Raw genomic sequence first — 22,881 nt, 5'->3', positions numbered from 1 at the left:
TAGAAGGTGGAAAGGGCCAGGAACAGCTTCTCTCTTAGAGCCTCCAAAAGGAATGCAGCTAAGTAAGGAAATAATTTAGACTTCTGACCTCCAAAGTTTAAGAAAATAAATTTGTGATATTTTGAGTCACTTGGTTTCTGGTAATTTGTTCTAGTGGCAACAGGAAGATAATAGAGTAGACATGTAAACATATTCACAAAATATATCCACAACAACTGATAAAAATAGAGTATAAGTATCTGAACACTGAGAGAACACATTCTGCTACTTGATTAGATTTAAAAAGGCTTTCGCCATTATTTTCAATCTCAATCACCAGGACACATTGTGTAGGAAATTATATTTATGTGAGTATGAACTATCATTAAAATAAAAAGCTAGGGGCGCCTGGGTGGCTCAGTCGGTTGAGCGTCTGCCTTCAGCTCAGGTCATGATCCCAGAGTCCTGGGATTGAGCCCCGTGTCAGGGTCCCTGCTCGGCAGGGAATCTGCTTCTCCCTCTCCCTCTGCCTGCCTCTCTGCCTACTTGTGCTCTCTCTCTACCCCTCTGTCAAATAAATAAATAAAATCTTAAAAATAAAATAAAATAAAAAGCTAATCATTAAGAACAATTTTTTTCCTCTATAATCTTCTTTTAGCAGTAAGTTAATCCCATTTTAAAACCTACCCTGTGGACACTGACAAGAGTTTCTGTTATCAAATGTACTCAAGAAAACTGTAAAACACTGAACACACCTATCTGCAATGTATAAATAAATGCTTATAAATATAAGTGTATAACCACTCATTTGAAAGATTAGAACAAAAACAGATCGTCAATGCAGGGCACAGTGATAGAGTAATGAAGTCAGAACTACATAATAAATTAAAAACCCAGGAAAGAATCTTTTTTATAAGCAGGTGGAGAGGAATAAAAAAAAAAAAAGGAAAATGAAAAGATGAATCTGCCAGGAAAAGTTGAACATTCCTTCAACTTCTCTAACAAGGAATGCCATCCAAGCAAGCAGGCAACTAAAAACATGTGATTAAGAATGTCAGAAGAAAGACTATCACAACTGAATAGAAGAAAGTAACATCAGATTATTGAACTTTTGAACCTGGTTAATGAATACTAAAGTTATTACACCAGTTACAATTTAAGAGCTCCCCCATCTCCCTGATCTAAGTAAATCCTTCACACTTGGAAGGTTAAGTGACTAATGACATATATTGAGCTCTTTGTATCAGGTCACAAATTGAACTAGGTCTCCTCTCATCAAAAACAAATGGGGCGCCGGAGTGGCTCAGTCGGTAGGGGTCTGCCTTCGGCTCAGGTCATGATCCCAGGGTCCTGGGACTGAGCCCCGCATCGGGCTCCCTGCTCGGCCAGGAGCCTGCTTCTCCCTCTGCCTGCTGCTCTGCCTGCTTGTGCACGCTCTCTCTGTGTCAAATAAATAAAATCTTTTAAAAATTAAAAAAATTTTTAAAAAGACAAATAAATGAGCAGAGCAAAACAAAAACAAAAAAGCTTTTAGTTTAAGTTCATTTTAAACCCAAACTACTTATTACATAACTACATTATTTTCACTTAAACTGGAAAATTGAATTAAAGGTTTTATTTTGTAAATACTAACACCTGAACCCAATCTAGAAACTGTATGAAGAAAAATATACTTCAAAGTATCTACGACAGAAAACAGTTCCTAGGTCTCAAAAAGTATGAAAGGCTTTTAGTTTTCCTTGGTTATTTTGGTTTGTCATCCACTCAACAAATACTTATCTGGATCTATGATAAAAGAGACATTGTGGTAGGCAAATAACAAAAATAAAGAAAATGAATCCTTGATTAAAAGGAGCTAGAAGAGCTAGGAGGAATAGAACTCCATCCCACCCTCTTTTACAAATAAGTTGAGGGCCACAATCAGTTAAATTTCTAGAAGTAAAACACAAATCTGCTGACTTCCAGACAGATGGCTCTTTGTAACCATCTATAGTTTACTCAGCTTAATGAATGCAGTAAGTCATTACAACTTGACACTGAATCAAGCCAAAGAGGAAAAATGCCACAAAAGCAGAAACCAGTGCAGAAACCTGCCTCTTAAGTTCTTGCAAGCCAAGCGTAACCTATATGAACTTAAAGTGCCCCAAGAGTAGTATTACATGTTTCCAATGCTAAAATAAGGCAAGCAGGGTTATTCTGTGTTGGTGCTATTTATTGGTACTCTGTAATTAAGAGATATTTATAGCACAGCTCTATAATGAAGCCTCACCCTATATAAGTACAGTTTTCCTTACGGTCTTCATTCTTTACATCCTAAAGACAAGAAAAACTGTCAAAAAACAAAATTAAATGCATTTCCTACTCAGGGATTTAGTGTCTTCATCCATAAATATATCACAATTGTTTTCAGAACAACCAAAATTCAAACTACAAAGCACAGGTACATAGAGGTAACAAAGGGTAAGCTATTTAAATATCAGAATGGTACTTAAAGCCTCAGAGAAAATGTCTCTTCATGAAAAAGGAGTTATGTGAGCTTTTAACGTTTTAACACCCAGCATTAGCTTTAAGGATTAGGCTACCATCCTGCAAAAGATTAATCACTATGGTAAAACCCTCAAAAAACAAAGACTGAAAAACAATAATCTATCATTTATTTCAAATCTACACTGAATTAAGACATTTAATGGTTTAGGAATAAATGACACATTGATTTCATTTTAGCCCTTTATGATATAAAGATAAAATGGTCTAGTGATAAAGAATCATATACGTGCTAAATACCTAGTTCAATGCAAGAAATAGTCGTAAGATATAAAGCACTTATCTTACCACTATCAACAGCTTCAACCTCGCGGTCAATTGCATCTCTGATCATTAGCGGATGAATGAAGAACTGAGCCCATCTGAAAAATAAAAAACAAACCCTGGCATTTCTGTTTCTGTTCAGAGAAATCTTTTAATCAGTCAACATCTATTTTTTGTTTAAGAAATTTACTAAGTTGGGGACGCCTGGGTGGCTCAGTTGGTTCTTCGGCTCAGGTCATGATCCCAGGATCCTGGGATCAAACCCCACTTCGGGCTCCCTGCTCAGTGGGGAGTCTGCTTCTCACTCTCTCTCTATGCCCCTCTCCCTTCTTATGTTCTCTGTCTCTCTCTGACAAATAAATAAAATCTTAAAAAAAAAAAAAATTTACTAAGTTGGGGGCGCCTGGGTAGCTCTGCTGGCTAAGCCTCCGACTCTTTATTTGGGCTCAGGTCATGATCTCAGGGTTGTGAGATCAAGCCCCACATCAGGCTCTGCACTCAGCATGGAGTCTGAAATTCTCTCTCCCTCTCCCTCGGTCCCTCACCTGGCTTATGCACGCACGCGTTCTCTCTCAATCAATCAATCAATCAATCAATCAATCAAATCTTTAAAAAAACAAGTTTATTAAGTTCATAACCATGCATATGTAAAATCTAAATAATATTCTGCATTTCCATAAAGTCTACAAACTATCTCTTTTTCATTGTAACACCCATACAGAAATGTACATAAAACATGAACATAGAGAATGCATAACTATAATGTAAACACCTAAGTGACTACCACGTAAGTCAAAAAACAGACCACTGTCATAATTCTAAAAGCACCCAGCACCTACCTTATCCTCAGAGTTAATATCCTGAATGTTATGATAATCACTTCTTTGCTTTTCTTTATAGTTTTATCACCCATACATGCATTTCTAGACCAGTGTTTCTTGCCTTTCTTTATCTCCATTATCAACCCTAAGTAGCCCTTTCAAATTTTCCCCTAATCACTCTCCTTGAACTTCTAATATCACAGATATACTGTTTATCTCTATGTGTATCTGTGATTTTTTTTATATATATATATAAGGTATATAAAGCCTACTCTTTTACTCAATACAGGGTTAGAAATGATTAAATTTTTTAAGTTAAAAGTTGTTTGTTTGTTTTTTTAAAGATTTTATTTATTTGACAGAGAGACACAGCCAGAGAGGGAACACAAGCAGGGGTAGTGGGAGAGAGAGAAGCAGGCTCCCGGCTGAGCGGGGAACCCGATGCGGAGCTCAATCCTAGGACCCTGGGATCATGACCTGAGCTGAAGGCAGACGCTTAATGACTGAGCCACCCAGGCGCCCCTAAAAGTTAAAAGTTTAAAGGCTATCGATATTTCACTTACTTTTATAACTGTTATTTGCTTTTTAATGTAATTTATTTACATAAATTGTGATGCATCAAATTACATATGTATCCATTTATATAATAGCAATGCAAACAAAATTTTTAAATTAACATCTACTTTTCCAGCAAATAAAACAACTGAAAAAATTAATTTCCTACAATACTTAGTAAACTTTTCCCTTTTGCTTGATCCAAAAAAGAAACTTTTAACTTAATTAGCTACTAGATATTAAGATAGTTGACATTTTCTTCTTTTCAGTATTGGTATAACTAATGGGTTGAATAACTTTTGTTCAATTAAATAAAAAAAGAGCATATTTCTATTTAATTCTTAATGCCAAAGTCATACACAAAAGCACAGAGTATCAAACAAACATTCACAAAGCAGCTAATGGAACCAACTGGCATGTGTAGACCACCTCTATTGATGACTTCAAGATCAAGCAATCATTTGAAAGTCCTCCAATCACCTATCCAACAGTTGTGTAGTACTGACATTGCATATGCTTTGTCTATCTTCTATGAACTCATATCACTATAAATGGTGCTCATGTGATACTCAAGAAAACTCAAAACAGAAATTAAATACTAAGTAAAGATTTTGCCAGGTAGTGTTAAGCTTTGGAGGGCCACAAACCATTATGATACTGACCATTTTTCTTTACCTCCAAAGAACCAATTTTTGCCACCAACAGAAAAAAGATCCTCCCTGCTGAGAATGCATGTTCTAGACAATCTAGTTTTGTTTCTGAGTTTATCTAAATGGAAATATACTGTATGTATTCTTTATGTCTTATTTACCTATTTATTTTAATATTCATCTATGATGGTACATGTGGCTGCGGTTCATTTATTTTCACTGCAGAATATTCCACTGCATTAAGTTATTCATCCAAGCTACTGCACATGAACATTTGGGCTGGTTCCATGTTTGGACTATTACAATCAATGCTGCCATAAATTCTTATCAAAGTGTACTGGACACATTTGCACAAGTTTGTCTAGATATAAATCTAGGAAAGGACTCCTAGGTAATAATGTATACATGCACATGTTCAACAGCACTAGATAAAACCAAAATTTGTATCACCGTCACCTGGTATAGTCAGACTTTAGTATTTACTGCAACTTTTACGAATACAGTTAAATCTCAAACTGGCTTTAATTTACATTTTCCTGATTCCTAACGAGATTGAATACCATTTCATATATTTATTAATCATTTGAATTTTTTCTCTTGTAAAATACCTGTTTAAGGCTTTTTTCTATTAGGTTGTATTTTTTCTGATTCTAATAATATATATACTTACTCATTTTATACATTTAATTATGTTATATATAATTATACATATAATCTAATAATTAAAAATCAATGATAGTTATTTTAAATATAAGTCCTTGGTTATGTGTTACAAATATAGTCTTCTACTTTATACTTGATTTTTCCCCACACTCTTTATAGTATCATTTTTTTTTTTTTTAAGATTTTTATTGGGATACCTGGGTGGCTCAGTCAGTTAGGCGTCTGCCTTCAGCTCAGATCATGATCCCAGGATCCTGGGATCGAGTCCTGCATCGGGCTCCTTGCTCATAAGGGAGCCTGCTCATCAGGGAGCCTGCTTCTCCCTCTGCCTGACACTCCCCCTGCTTATGCACTCTCTCTGACAAATAAATAAAATCTTAAAAAAAAAAAAAAGATTTTTATTTGTTCATTTGAAAGACAGAGAGAGAGAGAGTGCACAAGCAGGGGGCAGGGGTGGAGGGGCTGAGGGAGGAGCAGATTGTCTGCTGAGCAGGGAGCCCAACGTGGGGCTCTACCCCAGGACCCCGGGATCATGACTAGAGCTGAAGGCAGCCGCTTAACCAACTGAGCCACCTAAGCACCCCTATAGTATCTTTTGATTAATATAATGTAGTATCATTTTTCCTTTAGGTTTTGTGCATTTTGTATCTTGTTTGGTACTTCTTACCAAAGCTAAAGTTATACTCATCTCTAAAACTTTCAGTTGTACTTTTTACTTTTTTATCTATGATCTACCTGGAATTGACCTTTTGTGTATGTTGTGAGGTAAGGAGTCAATTTTGTTTCTGGCTTTATAGAAGCCCAATTACCTTGGAATCATTTCTTTCAAAAGCTCTTTCATCACTGCTCCACAGTGCCCCTATCAAAAATCAAGTGTTCACCTATGTGTTGGTATACTTACAGGATTTCTATTCTGTCCCATTGGTCTCTTTGCTTAGCCCCCTGCTAACACCATAATGTCCTCATTACAAAACAAAACAAATCGAAGTATCTACTACGTCAAGTCCTGCTATCCTGTTATTTTTCCTATGCAAAAATAACTGGCCCTCTGCCTCTCCTTATAAATTTTAGACTTAGCTTTTCTATTTAAAACTACATATATCTTCTGAGATCTTGGCTGCAGTATCACTGAATCTGCACATTAACTAGGAAAACTGACATCACTAAAAAAAAAAAAGGCTTCAAATCCATGAATAGTATTTTTTCTCAATTTATTTAGTTATTTAATATCTCACAATAAGGTTTTAATATATTCCCTGAAAAGAGGCTTTATACATAATTTTTGGAATGATTTCTGAGTATTTATTTTTACAACTTTAAAGGTATTTTAACTGTTGCTGCTACATAGAAATACTACTGACTTTCATATATTAAACATTATCATTTTTATCACTTTTTATTTTATATATTAAGCCACGTTACTAAATTATGTGAATAATTTATCTCTAGAGAAATCTGAATTAGAATTTCTATACTCACAATCATATCACCTACTATAACAGCTGTGTATTGGGGCGCCTGGGTGGCTCAGTCAGTTAAGCAGCTGCCTTCGGCTCAGGTCATGATCCCAGGGTCCTGGGATCGAGTCCTGCATCGGGCTCCCTGCTCAGCAGAGAGCCTGCTTCTCCCTTTCCCTCTGCCTGCCGCTCTGCCTACTTGTGCTCTCTGTCAAATAAATAAATTAAAAAAATAATAATAATAACAGCTGTGTATTTTGCTTATTTTTCTCTCTTGCATAATAGAATGATAAATAGAAGCGATCACAACCCGCATCTCTGTCTTGTATCTGTTCAACTTGAAAGCTTTCAAGGTTTCACCATTAAATATAAGGCTGGTTCAAAATATCAAATATCATATTGAGAAAGTTGACATACTCTGTTTGCTAAGAGCATCTTCATGAATAGATATGAATTTCATCACACAATTTTTTCTACATGTATTTTTTTCCTCAATCTGACAATGTGATTGGGGTGCCTGGGTGGCTCAGTCAGTTAAGAGTCTGCCTTCGGCTTAGGTCATGATCCCGGGGTCCTGGGATTGAGCCCCACATCGGGCTCCCTGCTCAGCCAGGAGCCTGCTTCTCCCTCTCCCTCTGCCTGCCACTCTCCCTGCTTGTGCTCTGTCAAATAAATAAAATCTTTAAAAAAAAAAAAAATATGACAATGTGATGAACTACATTAATTGATTTTCTCATGTTAACTCCACCTTATATTTTCTAACCCAACTCAGTACTACTATATCATCCTTACTAGATATTGTTATTGTGAGTCTGGTCTATAATTTTTCTTATATTACACTTTCTTATATCAAGATCATGCTACCTTCATAAATGAGGGAGGAATTATTTCTTCCTTCAAGTTTTTGTAGAACTCTAAACCTAAAAGTTTATTGAGATTTTTCATTACAGATTCACTTCTTTAATGGTTATAAGATTATTCAAACTTTTTAACTGTAATTTCTCCCATGTGAGTTTTACAAGTTCTATTTCTAAGAATGTATGTACTTCCAGTTTTTTTTTCACTTACTGGCATAGGTATTCAAAATACCTTATTATATTTTCAATATCTGAAAGATTACAAATCATATTCTTTTTCATTCCTGACACTTGCACATACTTTTTTCTCCTTGACCAGTCTCATGAAAGGCTTATCTATTTTATCGGTTTTTTCAAAGAACCCACATCTAGCCCTCTAGTTTTTTGAAACAATATGTATGTTGGTTCTACTGAGAAATAATTCACATACTGCAAAATTTCCTTTTGAAGAACACAATTAAGCAGATTTACTACGTTCACAGGATTGTGAAAACACTAACACTAATTTCAGAAAATTTCATTACCTCCTAAATAAACTCTGTACCTGTTAACAGTCATTCCCCATCATCCCAGACCTTGGCAACCACTACTTTACTTTTGGTGTGGTGTCTGTGGATATGACTATACTGGACATTCCATATAAATGAAACCACACATTATGACAGACACAAAAGTCCAACCTCTTTCACTTAGCATAATGTTTTCAAGATTCACTCATGTTGTAGTATGTATCAGGACTTCATTCCCTTCTTATTGCTAAGTAATATTCCATTATATGGCTACACCATAGTTTATTCACCAGTTGATGGACATTTGGGTTATTTCCACTTAGACCTATTATGACTGTAACTGCTGCTATGAACATTCACGTACAAACTTTTGTGTAGATGTGTTTTCAATTCTCTAGCTTACATACTAAGTGTGGAAGTGCTGGGACATACGATACCTCTGTTTAACTTTTTGAGGAAACACTAAACTGTTTTCCAACATAGCTGTGCCACCAGCAATGTATGAAGGTCCCAATTTCTTGAAATAGTCACTAGTTAATTGCTGTTCTTCTTTTTCAAATGGTGTGAAATGGTATCTCATTGTGGTTTTGATTTTCATTTCCCTAGTGACCTAACATTGAGCATCTTTTCATGTGCTTATTGGCTATCTACATGTGTTCTCTGGAGAAATATCTATTCAGATCCTTTACCTATTTTTAATTGGTAAATTAAATTTGGGTTGTCTTTTATTGTTGAGCTATAAGAGTTCTATATATGTTCTGGATACCAGTCCCTAATCAGATACATGATTTGCAAGTAGTTTCTTCCATTCTGTGCATTGTCTTCTCACTTTCAACATATGGAAATTTAAAGTAAAAAACGGTTTTAACTTTAATGGAGTCTAATTCATCTAGTTTTTCATTTCTTGTTCCTACTTTCGGTGTCATATCTGAAAAACTATTGTCAAATCCAAGGTCACATTTATGCCTATGTTTTATTCAGAGTTTGTAGTTTTCGCTTTGAGAAAAGCTTTTAATCTATCAACATTTAAGTCTATGACTCAATTTGTTAATGTGTGTATCCAGTTATCCCAGTACCATTTGTTGAAAACCTATTCTTTCCCATTGAATTGTCTTGGCACCCTTGCAACTAACCATAAATGTAATGGTTTATTTCTGGAGTCTCAATGCTATTCCACTGATCTAACCCTATGCCAGTACCATATTGGTTTGATTACTACACCTTTCAGTAAGTTTTTTTTTTTTTTTTAAGATTTTTATTTATTTATTTGACAGAGAGAGATAGCGAGAGCAGGACCACAAGTAGGGGGAGTGGGAGAGGGAGAAGCAGACTCCTGCCGAGCAGGGAGCCTGATGCAGGGCTCGATCCCAGGACCCTGGGATCAGTATAAATTAAATTGGGGGGGGGGGGCGCTTAGGTCATGGGCAACTCAAATTTTTCACAATTTTTAAAATTTTTTCACATGTCCATGAAAGACTATGAAAGCACCTAGTATTCATTTGGGAGTTACAAGTAAGTTTTAGTAAGTAGGTGAATTCTCCACAAACAATGAGAATCAACTATACAAGATTATGTCATCTGCAAATAGAGATAGTATTCTTTTCCAATCTGCATGCTTTTATTTCATTTTCTTATCTAATTGAGCTAACACCTCCCCTAAATGCTGAATAGAAGTGGTAGCTGACATCTTGATCCTGATCTTCAGCGAAAAGCTTTTATTTATTTATTTTTATTTTTAAATATTTATTTATTCGACAGAAAGAGAGAGAGTACAAGGAAGGGGAGCAGCAGACGGAGAGGGAGGGCAGGCTCTCTGCTGAGCGGAGAGCCCGGCACGGGGCTCGATCCCAGGACCCCAGGAACACGACCTGAGTGGAAGGCAAACGCTTAACGACTGAGCCACCCAGGCGCCCCCAGAGAAAAGCTTTTAATCTATCAACATTAAGTATGTTCGATGTGAGTTACTCACAGATACTCTTTATTAGATTGAGAAAGTTCCCTTTTATTCCTAGTTTATTAAGCCTTTTATCATGAAAGAGTGCTTGATTTTGTCAAATGCTTTTTCTATTTACGTTGATATTATATAGCCAGATGTATTTTGTGCTTGTTTCTATTAATATGGTATACTGCAATGATGTATTTTGTATGTACACTGATTTTGTAACCTTGCATTCCTGAGATAAATTGCAACTGATCATGGTGTATAACCCTTTATACATTTTGCTGGATACAACTTCACAGTACTTTGTTGAGGATTTTGGCATCTATATCCATGAGATATTAGTTTGTAGTCTTCTTGTGATGTCATTGTCTAGTTTTGGTATCAGAGTAATACTGACTTCATAGAATGAGTTACAAAGTGTGTCTCATTCTATTTTTTTAAAGAATTTATGAAGCATTAGTGTTAATTCTTCTTTAAATGTTTGGTAGGTTTCACCAGTGAAGCCATGTGGGTCTACACTTTTCACTTGGGAAGTTTTTGATTACTGATCCAATCTCTTAATACAGGTCTATCCAGATTTCCTGTCTTTTTTTTTTTAAAGCTTTTATTTATTTATTTGACAGAGAGAGACACAGAGAGAGAGGGAACACAAGCAAGGGGAGTGGGGGAGGGAGAAACAGGCTTCCCGCTGAGCGGGGAGCCCGATGCAGGGCTCAATCCCAGGACCCTGGGATCATGACCTGAGCCGAAGGCAGACACTTAACAACTGAGCCACCCAGGCACCCCCAGATTTCCTGTCTTCTTGAGTCAGTTTCAATGGTTGTTTCTTTTTAGAAATGTGTCCATTTCATCTGGAGTACGTATTTGTTGGCATAAAATTGTTCACAGTATTGTACTGTAGTCCTTTTTATTTCGGTAAGACCATAGAAATGTTTACTCCTGGACGCCTGGGTGGCTCAGTCAGTTAAGCGTCTGCCTTTGGCTCAGGTCACGATACCAGGGTCCTGGGATACAGTCCCACGTCAGGCTCCCTGCTCAGCGGGAAGTCTGCCTCTCCCTCTGACCCTACCCCCACTCATGCTCACTTCTCTCTCTAAATAAATGAAAAATCTTAAAAACAAAAAGAAACGTTTACTATTTCACTCCTGCGTTTAATAATCTGGGTCTTCATTTTTCAGTCCAGCTGGAAGTTTGTCAATTTTGTTCTTTTCAACTTTGTTTTATTTTCTCTATTTTCTATTCCCCATTTCATCAATTTCCACTCTCACTTTTATTATCCTTCCATTTACATGGGTTTAAATTGCTCTTCCTTGCCTAGTTAATGAAGATGTAAGTTTAGGTTAACTGACTTCAGGTCTTTATTTTTTTCCAGATCTTTCTTTGGTAATGGAGGTATTTATAGCTATAAATTTCCCTCTGAGCACAGTTTTTGCTGCATCCCATACATTCTTGTATGTTGTTTTCATTTTCATTATTCTCTAAGTATTTTTTAACTTCTTTTGTGATTTCTTCTTTGACCCACTGATTTGAGAGTCTATGGTGTAATTTCCACACATGTGTGGAATTTCCCAAGTTTCCTTCTGTTAATGATTTCTAATCCCATTCCATTATAGTTACAGAACAGTCTCTATAATTTCAATCTTTTCAAATTTATTGGAATTATTTTTATGATGTAATATATGTCAAAATGCTGGAGAATGATATGCTGCACTTAAGAAGAATGTGTATTCTGCTGACTTTGGGTAGAGTGTCCTATAAATGTCTATTGGTTTATACTGATGTTCACATCTTCCATTTCTTGTTGATCTATCTAGTTGTTGTATCCTTTATTAAAAGTGGAATTTGGAATGCGTGGATGGCACAGTCAGTTGGGCATCCAACTCTTGGTTTCAGCTCAGATCATGATTTTGTGGTTATAAGATTGAGCCCCATATCAGGCTCTGCCCTTGGCACAGAGTATGCTTAAGATTCTCTCTTCCTCTGCCCCTTCCAACCCCACTCTCTCTCTCTCTCTCTAAAATAAATACACCTTCTAAAAAAACAAAAGTGGAGGGGTGCCTGGGTGGCTCAGTCAGTTGAGCATCTGCCTTCTTGGGGTCCTGAGATCGAGCCCCATGTTAGCCTCCCTGCCTGGTAGGGAGTCTGCTTCTCCCTCTCCCTCTGCTCCTCCCCTCTGCTTGTGCTCTCTCTCAAATAAATAAATAAATAAATCTTATTTAAAAAGTGGAATGTTTACATTTCCAACTATTTTTTTTTTAATATTTTATTCATTTATTTGACAGAAAAAGAAAGAGAGAGCGAGGGAACACAAGCAGGGGGAGTGGGAGAGGGAGAAGCAGGCTTCCCGCGGAGCAGGGAGCCCGATGCAGGGCTCGATCCCAGGACCCTTGGACCATGACCTGAGCCGAAGGCAGACGCTTAACAACTGAACCACCCAGGCGCCAGCCCCCAATATCTGTCTTTTAATTAGAATGCTTATTCATTTACATTTAATTACTGATAAGGCAGGATTTGTGTCTACTGCTTGCTATGTGTTTTATATACATCTTATACCTTGTTCTCCCTCTATTCCTCCATTGCTGACTTCTTTTTGTTAAAATAGATATTTTCTTTTCTTCTTTGGTGGAGGAGGGGAGGGACAGAGAGAGACTCTTAAACAATCTCCACACCGAGCACAGAGCCTGACATGGGGCTTGGTCTCACAAACCCAAGATCATGACCTGAGCCAAAATCAAGAGTCAGATGCTTAACTGACTGAGCCACCCAGGTGCCCCCAAAATAGATATTTCCTGGTGTGCTATTTTAATCCCCTTGTCACTTCTTTTACTGTATCTGAGTTATTTTCTTAACATCTTAACCTATAACAAGCCATTTTAAATTAATACTGACTTAATTTCAATTGTATACCATTTGCCCCTATATACCTGTTCTTTTACCCCTTTGAGCTACTGTCATACAAGTTATGGCTTTACATATTATATGACTATCAACAGATATTTATAAGTTTTGCTTTATAAAGTTAATGTCTTTTAAATCAGACAGGAGAAAAAAACTTATAAAATTAAGTATATTTGTACTCTTTTATATATATCTATGTAGGAACCTTACCAGTGCACTTCATTTCTTCATGTGGATTTGACTGTCCTTTCATTTCAGCCAAGACTCCATTTATATGTCATATATAGATCTGCTAGCGACAAACTTAGTTCTTAATTTATCTTGGAATGTGTTAATTTTTTGAGTTAGAAGGACATTATTGCTGGATACAGAATTCTTGAGACTTCCAGGAAAGATGGCGGAGTAGGAGGACCCTAAGTTCACCATGTCCAATGGATACAACAAGATAACACATCAGTGTAAATAACCCATAAAATGACCTGAAGACTGGCAAAACAAACTCTCCATAGCTAAATGCAGAGAAGAAACCATATGGAAGAGGGCAGGAAGGGCAGAGTCATGGTTGGGGGCTAAACAGACACTGAGGACTGTCCATGGGAGGGAGGGACACCCGAGTGCACAGAGGGAGAGAAACAGACTCTGACATTGGGAAGCCCACACAGGAAAGACGAATTCCCATAATATTTGGCTTTGAAAAGCAGAGGGGCTGAATTTCACAAGTTCTTATAACCAGCAGGACTTAAAACCAGGTACTTTAAGAATCAGTGGGCTTGGTTCTGAGAGAGCCGGAGAGCAAGAGGAAACCAAACCACCACCCTTAAAGAGATAGCAAAACAGTCCCACAGAGACAGCATAGAGGCAGCAGTTTGAAAATCACCTAGGGTACACAGGAGGGAGATTTACTAATCTCAGATTCTGTGCTGTAGGAACAGGGACAAGTTGGGAGACTTCTCCAGGAACAAAGAAGCTGGCCCCAACTGGGGCCATTTGCCTCCCCCTACCACCCGCCTAAGCACATAACACAATGCTGACACTTGCTACCTAACTTGCTAACATCGCCAACCCACACCTGCATTCTCCTGTAGACATGCCCCTCCAGCCATACCTGGGCTCCACGTCTCTTCCCACAGCAGATCAGGGCAAACCTCACTAACACCCTGCATCCTGCATGCTTCTACAGATCCGCTCCCTCCAATATACCCTTGGTGAGAGCCCGTCCAATGCAATGCCACAAGCCTCACAGAGTGCAAGCAGTCCCAGTGTGCCAGCACCACTCCAAAGTGACTCCTGCCCCAAGGAAAGGGAAAGATAACCATATATACTAGTCACAGAGCAGCCCCAACAGTGGGCTGGGAGCGAACAGCTGGTCTGATTGCAGGCCTTGCCCACCAACAAAAGCTTCTCAGGGGACAGGAAAAGCACCCTAGAGTTTGGTGCTACAGCATCTCTGGAAAACACCCAGTCTGACTCAACTAAAGCCCAAGGTGGCCGCAGACTGGCCCACTAACAGCACAGGAGCCAAACAAACAAAGAGAACCATTGCAGACAAGTGGACTAAAGAAAAAAGCGGCTCAGCCACAACAGCAGGATGCCCACAACACATACAGGAGACACCCCTGAAGCACCAGGTTCTGGTGAACAAAGGACACTGCACTGCAGGGCAACACGACCTGTTCTTCGAAAAGCTGTTACTTTCAAGAGCAAGAGATGTAGCTGAATTTCCTAACACACAGAAACAGACTCATAAAGTTAAACGAAATGAGGAGACAGAGGAGTATGTCCCAAATGAAAGAACAAGACAAAACCACAGCAAGAGACCAAAATGAAACAGAGATAAGTAACATGCCTGATAGAGAATTTAAAGTAATAATAATAAAGATACTCACTGGACTTGGGAAAAGAGTGGAGGACCTCAGTGAGACCCTTTACAAAGAGACAGAAAACATAAAGAACCAATCAGAGATGAAGAACTCAGAAAGTGAAATTAAAAATACACTAGATGGAATAAATTATAGATGAGAAGCAGCAGGTGAATGGATCAGTGACCTGGAAGACAGAGTAATGGAAAGCAATCAAGATGAGGAGAGGGGGAAAAAACACTAAATGAAAATAGACTTAGAAAACTTAGTGACACCATCAAATGTAATAACATTCATTTTATAGGGATCTCAGGAGAAGAGAGAGGAAAGGCAACAGAAAATTTATTTGAATAGCTTTAAACTCCCTGAATCTGGGTGAGGGAAACACAAATCCACATCCAGAAAGCACACAGATCTCCCAAGAAGATCCACACCAAGACACATAGTAGTTTAAGTGGCAAAAAGTAGTGATAAAAAGAGAATTTTAAAAGCAGCAAGAGAAAACTGTTACATATAAGGGAAACCTCATAAGGCTGTTAGCTGATTTTTCATCAGACACTTTACAGGCCAGAAAGAAGTGGCATGATATATTCAAAGTGCTGAAAGGGAAAAACCTGCAGTCGAGAATACTCTATCCAGCAAGGCTACCATTCAGAATATAAGGAGAGCTAAAGAGTTTCCCAGACAGACCAAAGTTAAAGGAAATCATGACCACCAAAACAGCCCTATAAGCAATATTAAAGGGAACTCTATGAGTGGAAAGCAAAGACTATAAATAAGAGTTTAAAAAGTAGGAAGCACAAAAGTGGGAAAAATAAGTGTATCTGTAAACATCAGTTAAAACACTCCCAAAAGAAAAGGATGTAAAGTATGACACCATATGCCTAAAACATAGTGGGGAGAAAAAAAGAAGAAGAAGAATGTAGCAGGAGGGGAAGAATGAAGGGGGGGAAATCGGAGGGGTAGACGAACCATGAGAGACGATGGACTCTGAAAAACAAACTGAGGGTTCTAGAGGGGAGGGGGGTGGGAGGATGGGTTAGCCTGGTGATGAGTATTGAGGAGGGCACGTTCTGCATGGAGCACTGGGTGTTATGCACAAACAATGAATCATGGAACACTATATCTAAAACTAATGATGTAATGTATGGGGATCAACATAACAATAAAAAAATTAAAAAAAAAAAAACCATAGTGGGGAGAGGAGTAAAGAATGGGCTAAAACTTAGGTGACCATCAACTTAATATAGACTGCTATATGCAGAAGATGTTATACACAAACCAAATGGTAACCACAAATCAAAAACTAGTAACAGATATGAAAAAAATAAAGAGAAAGAAATCCAAGTATATCACTAAAGAAAGCCAAATAATCATGACAGAGAGAGCAAGAGAAGAAAGGAATAGAGAATAATTACAAAACAACCATAAAACAAGTAATAAAATGGCAATAAGAACATATATATCACTAATCACATTGAATGTAAATGAACTAAACACTCAAAGCAAAAGACATAGGGTAATGGAATGGATAAAAAAGCAAGATCCATCTATATGCTACCTAAAAAAGACTCACTTCAGACCTAAAGACACATGCAGATTGAAAGTGAAGGGATAGAGAAGTATTTATCACACAAATGGATGTGAAAAGAAAGTTGGGGTAGCAATACTTATATCAGACAAAATTGACTTTAAAACAAAGATTGTATGGGGCGCCTGGGTGGCTCAGATGGTTAAACGTCTGCCTTTGTCTCAGGTCATGATCCCAGGGTCCTGGGATCAGGCCCCGCATCAGGCTCCCTACTCAGCAGGAAGCCTGCTTCTCCCTCTCCCACTCCCCCTACTTGTGTTCCCTCTCTTGCTGTGTCTCTCTCCATCAAAATAAATAAAATCTTTAAAAATAAAAAAAATAAAGCAAAGATTGTAACAAGAGAACAAGAAGGACGCTGTATAATCGTAAAGGGAACAATCCCAACGAGAAGATACAATAACTGTAAATATTTATGCACCAAACGTAAGAGCATAACATAAACATAAAGGAAGTAATCAATAGTAATAGAGTAATAGTAGGGTTCTTTGATGCCCCACTCATATGAATGGACAGATTATCCAAACAGAAAATCAACAAGGAAATAATGGCTTTGAATGACACATTGTACCAGATGGATCTAACACATATACTCAGAACATTCCATCCTAAAATAACAAAACACACATTCTTCTCAAGTGCACAGGAACATTCTCCAGAATAGATTACATATTAGGCCATAAAACAAGTCTAAACAAACTTAAAAAGATTGAAGTTATACCATGCATCTTTTCTAACCACAATGCTATGAACTACAAATCAACCACAAGAAAATATCCGGAAAGAGCACAATTATGTGGAGGTTAAATAACATGCTACTAAACAATGAATGGGTCAACTAAGAAATCAGAGAAAATAAAAAAATACATGGAGACAAATGAAAATGAAAGCACAGCAGTTAAAATCTTTGGGAAGCAGCAAACTTTTCTAAGAAGGAAGTTTATAGCAATACAGGCCTAACTCAAGAAGCAAGAAAAATATCAAATAAGCAAACTAACTTTACCTCTAAAGGAGCTAGGAAGGGGCGCCTGGGTGGCTCAGTCGGTTAAGCAGCTGCCTTCAGCTCAGGTCATGATCCCAAGGTCCTGGGATCAAGCCCACATCGGGCTCCCTGCTACGCAGGAAGCCTGCTTCTCCCTCTCCCACCCACCCTGCTTGTGTTCCCTCTCTCACCGTCGCTCTCTCTGTGTCAAATAAATAAATAAATAAATAAATAAATAAATAAATAAAGGAGCTAGAAAAAGAACAAGCAAAACCCAAAACCAGCAGAAGGAAGGAAATAATAAAGACTAGAGCAGAAATAAACAAAATAGAAACAAAAAGAACAGATCAATGAAACCAGGAGCTGGTTCTTTGAAAAAGAAAAAAAAAATCAACAAAATTGATAAACATTCAGCCAGGCTCATCAAACAAACAAACAAAAGACTCAAGTAAACAAATCAGAAATGAAAGAGGAAAAATAACAACAGACACCACAGAAATACAAAGGATTGTAAGAGAATATTCTGAAAAACTATTAGCCCACAAATTACACAACCTAGCAGAAATGGTTAAATTCCTAGAAACATATAACCTACCAAAACTGAATCAGAAAGAAAGAGAAAATTTGAACAGGCCAGTTACCAACAATGAAATTGAATCAGTAATCAAAAAACTCCCACAAACAAAAGTTCAGGACCTGACCTCTTCACAGATGAATACCACCAAACATTTAAAGGACAGTTAATAACTATTCTTCTCAAACTATTCTAAAAAAAGAGGAAGCAAGCTTCTAAAATCATTCTATGAGGCCAGCATTACCCTGATACCAAAACCAGATAAAGACACTACAAAAAAAAGAAACTACAGGCCAATATCTCTGATGAACATAGATGCAAAAATCCTCAACAAAAGATTAGCTAACCGAATCCAACAATACATTAAGAAAATCACTCACAACAAGTGGGATTTATTTCTGGGATGCAAGTATGGTTCAATATTTGTAAATCAATTAATGTAATACATCACATCAACAAGAGAAAGAATTAAAAAATCGTATGATCATTTCAATAGATACAGGAAAAGCATCTGACAAAGTACAAGACCCATTCATGATAAAAAACCCTCAACAAAGTAGGTTACAGGGAATATACCCCAACATTTTAAGGCCATATTTGAAAAACCCACAGCTAACATCATACTCAAAGGGGAAAAACTAAGTGCTTTGCCCCTAAGGTGAGAACAAGACAAGGATGTCCATTCTCACCACTTCTATTCAACACAGTGCTGGAAGTCCTAGCCACAGTAATTAGACAAGGAGAAGAAATACAAGGCATACAAATTAGTAAGGAAAAAGTAAAACTTTCACTATTTGCAGATGACATGATACTATATATAGAAAACTCAAAAGACTTCACCAAAAAATTCCTAGAACTGATGAATGAATTCAGTAAAGTTGCAGAATACAAAAATCAATATACAGAAATGCACTGCATTTCTATACACTAAAAATGAAGCACCAGAAAGAGAAATTAAGAAAATAATCCCACTTACAACTGCACCAAAAATAGTAAAATACCTAGGAATAAACTTAAACAAGGAGGTGAAAGATCTGTACTCTGAAAACTATAAAACACTGATGAAAGAAATTGAAGATGACACAAACAAATGGAAAGATATTCCATGCTCATGGATTGATAGAAAAAAAAATATTGTTAAAATGTCCATACTACCCAAAGCAATATACAGATTTAATGCAATCCCTATCAAAATACCAACAGCATTTTTCACAGAATTAGAACAAATAATCCTAAAATTTGTACAAAACCACAGAAGACCCCAAAGAGCCAACGCAATCTTGAAAAAGAAAAACAAAACCAGGTATCAAGATATACTACAAAGCTGCAGTAATCAAAACAGCATGGTACTGGCACAAAAACAGACACATAGATCAATGGAATGGAACAGAGAGCCCACAAATAAACCCACGATTATATGATCAATTAATCTTCAACAAAGGAGGTAAGAATATTCAAGGGGAAAAGACAGTCTCTTCAACAAATGGTGTTGGGAAAATTGGACAGCTACCTGCAAAATAATGAAACTGGACCACTTTCTTACACCATACACAAAAATAAACTAAAAATGGATTAAGGACCTAAATGTGAGACCTGCAACAATAAAAATCCTAGAAGAAAGCACAGGCAGTAACTTCTCTGACATTGGCTGTAACAACATTTTTCTAGATATGTTTCCTTAGGCAGGGACCAAAAATAAACTACTGGGACCACACCAAAATAAAGTTTCTGCACAAAGAAGGGAACAGTCAACAAAACTAAAAGATAACCTACTGAATGGGAAAAGATATTTGCAAATGATATATCCAATGAAGGATTAGTATCTAAAATATATAAATAACTTACACAAAACAAAACAAATAATCCAGTTAAAAAACGGACAGAAGACATGAGCAGACATTTCTCCAAAGACATACAGATGGCCAAAAGACACACGAAAAGATGCTCAATATCACTCACTATCAAGGAAATTCAAATCAAAACCACAATTAGATAACACCTCATTGTCAGAATGGCTAAAATCAAAAACACAAGAAACAATAAGTGTTGACAAGGATGTGGAGAAAAAGGAACCCTCATGTACTACTGGTGGGAATGCAAACTGGTACAACCACTGTGGACAACAGTTTAAAACTTCCTCAAAAAACTGAATATAGAATTACCATATGATCTAGTAACTGCACCACTGGGCATTTACCCAAAGAATATGAAAACACTAATTTGAAAGAATGTATGCACCCCTATGTTTATAACACCATTATTTATAATAGCCAAATTATGGAAGCCATCCAAGTGTCCATCAACAGATGAATGGATAAAGATGATTTTGTATATATATACACATACACACAACAGAATATTACTCAGCCATAAAAACATGAAATCTTGCCATTTGCAATAACGTGGGTGGATGTAGAGAGTATAATGCTAAGTGTAATAAGTCAACCAGAGGGGGAAAAAATACCATATGATTTTCATTTATATGTAGAATTTAAGAAACAAAGGAAACAAAAAAAACAAACCAAAAAACAAGGCTCTTAACTACAGAGAACAAACTGATGGTTACCAGAGGGTAGGTGGGTGGAGGAATGGATGAAAACAGGTTAAGGGGATTAAGAGTACACTTATCTTGATGAGCACTGAGTAATGCACAGAATTGTTGAATCATGGTATTGTATACCTGAAACTAACACTGTTAACTATACTAGAATTAAAATAAAAAACTAAAAAGAAAAGTTTTGCTGTATGTGTAAAAAAAAAAAATCTTTAAAAAAGAATTCTTAGCTTATAATCTTTCAGCAGTTTTAAGGTCATACCATTGCCTTCTTGCCTCCATGGTTGCAATGGGAAATCAGATGTTTACTTTATTGAGATTATCTTGTATAAGAGCCGCTCCTGACTTGCTATTTTCAATATTCCCTTTATATTTGGCTTTCAAAGGTTAACTATAATGTGTCTTGTGGATGTCCCATTAAATTTATCCTTTCCTACAATCTGCTAAGCTTCTTAAATGTGTTTCCAGGGTTCTGAAAAAATTGATTTTGACGAGTTTTGGCAATGTTCTCATTGCTCTTATAGAGGTGAGGTTTTTCAGACGTAATTTTACTTCACCCCTCCTGGTGATGTCAGTTTGCTTTATATTTTAATTTCTGCTATTTTTACCATTTCCTTATACCTTCTTTGGGCATATTTTGCTCACACTTCCTGAGATTGATTAGCTCAAAAACTTTAAGGCATTCTTCTCTTCTAACATACGCAATTAAGATTATATATTTCCCTTGAAGTACTACTATCCCTGCATCCCACAATACTCTATGTTTTTATAATTCACTGCAAAATATTTTCTAATTTCAGACATGCTTTCCCCTTTTACCCAGGTGTTTCATATTAGTAATTTCCAAACAAAAGTGGGTGCTCTAGTTGTCTTTCTGCTATTGATTTCTAGCTGAATTTTAACTGTGCACTGTGATCAGAAAACATAATTAACAGGACTCCAGTGCTTTGAAATTTGGACTGAATTTGTGGCTTAAAATATGGTCAACTTTTTAAAGCTTTCTATTACACTTGGAAAAATTTGTAGTCTGGAAACCATGGTAATGGTTATTCTATCAATTACTGAAAAGGAAATGTTAAATATCCCACAGAGGTTGTTTATTTGTGCATTTGTCCTTATATCTGATTTATTTTGAGGCTATGTTATTAGATGTGTTCAAATTTAAAACAAGTATGTCTTCCTAGTTAAATTTTCAGCAATATGAAGTGAGCCTTGAACAACAGTAAAAATTTTTTTTTTTGCTTTAAAAAACCTATTTTTTCTGATATCAATATAACTACTCTAGCCTTCTTTATACTGGTATATCTATCTGCATGATATATTACTTTATGACCCTCTTACTTTCAACCTTTTTGTATTTTTATATCTAAATCTTGGTAACTGTCTGGTTTTTGAAAATAATGTTTGTCTTTTAACTGAATGTTAATCCATATACATTTAACAGTAATTACGGATATATATAGATCTACACCTCCCCCTCTCTCCCTTTGTACTATTCACCCCACTTCTTGCTTCTGTCTCTCCCATTTTTTTCTTTGAATTCATTATTAAAAAAAAAACTTTTTTTAACCTGAATTTTATTATGAGGAGTCAATCAAATTCAGAAGATAAGATATTCTAGGACTCTTCAAAACATTAAAAATGATAAAAAAGCAAAAAGGGCAGAGAACTAAAGAGACATACTGCATGCAATGCATGTACCTTGATGGGATCATAGATCAAAGCAACTGAAAAAAAAATTGGAGGACAATTCAGATTGAATATGCTCTACATATTAGATAATGTAAGGGACTATTATATTTTCTTAAGGTACTGGTATTGTGGCATTGCAGGAGAATGTTTCGATAGGAGATGCACAATGAAGTATTTAAGGGTGAAGTATCATAAAGCCCGGTCACACTGAAGTTGTTCAGAAAAATAACAGAGTGAGAGATAAAGCAAACTGACAAGATAAAATGTAATGGATATTATTTGTACTATTCTTTCAACTTAAAGGTTCAAAAAATCATAGAAATATATCTGTTGAGGGGCGCCTGGGTGGTTCAGTCATTTAAGCATCTGCCTTGGGCTCAGGTCATGATCCTAGGGTCCTCGGCAGGGAGCTTGCTTCTCCCTCTCCCTCTGCCTGCCGCTCCCCCTTCTTGTGCTCTCTCCCTCTGTGTGTGTGTGTCAAATAATAAAATCT

General features: G+C 36.7%; 1 protein-coding gene across 2 annotated transcripts in view; it reads right to left on the bottom strand.

Moving 5' to 3' along the window:
* NRDC (nardilysin convertase) overlaps positions 1 to 22,881 on the bottom strand; it is a 107,727-nt gene that overhangs the window by 37,435 nt on the left and 47,411 nt on the right. For both annotated transcript variants that reach the window (XM_032429127.1, XM_032429133.1), the window contains one exon: positions 2,812 to 2,885. In XM_032429127.1, the coding sequence (XP_032285018.1) occupies positions 2,812 to 2,885 (74 nt within the window). The remainder of the gene's footprint in view (positions 1 to 2,811; positions 2,886 to 22,881) is intronic.

This window comes from Phoca vitulina, unplaced genomic scaffold (genome assembly GCF_004348235.1).
Source record: "Phoca vitulina isolate PV1807 unplaced genomic scaffold, GSC_HSeal_1.0 scaffold2, whole genome shotgun sequence".
Lineage (NCBI taxonomy): Eukaryota > Metazoa > Chordata > Mammalia > Carnivora > Phocidae > Phoca > Phoca vitulina.
Note: the sequence above shows the minus strand (reverse complement) of the source record. Positions and strands in the feature narration are given on the sequence as shown.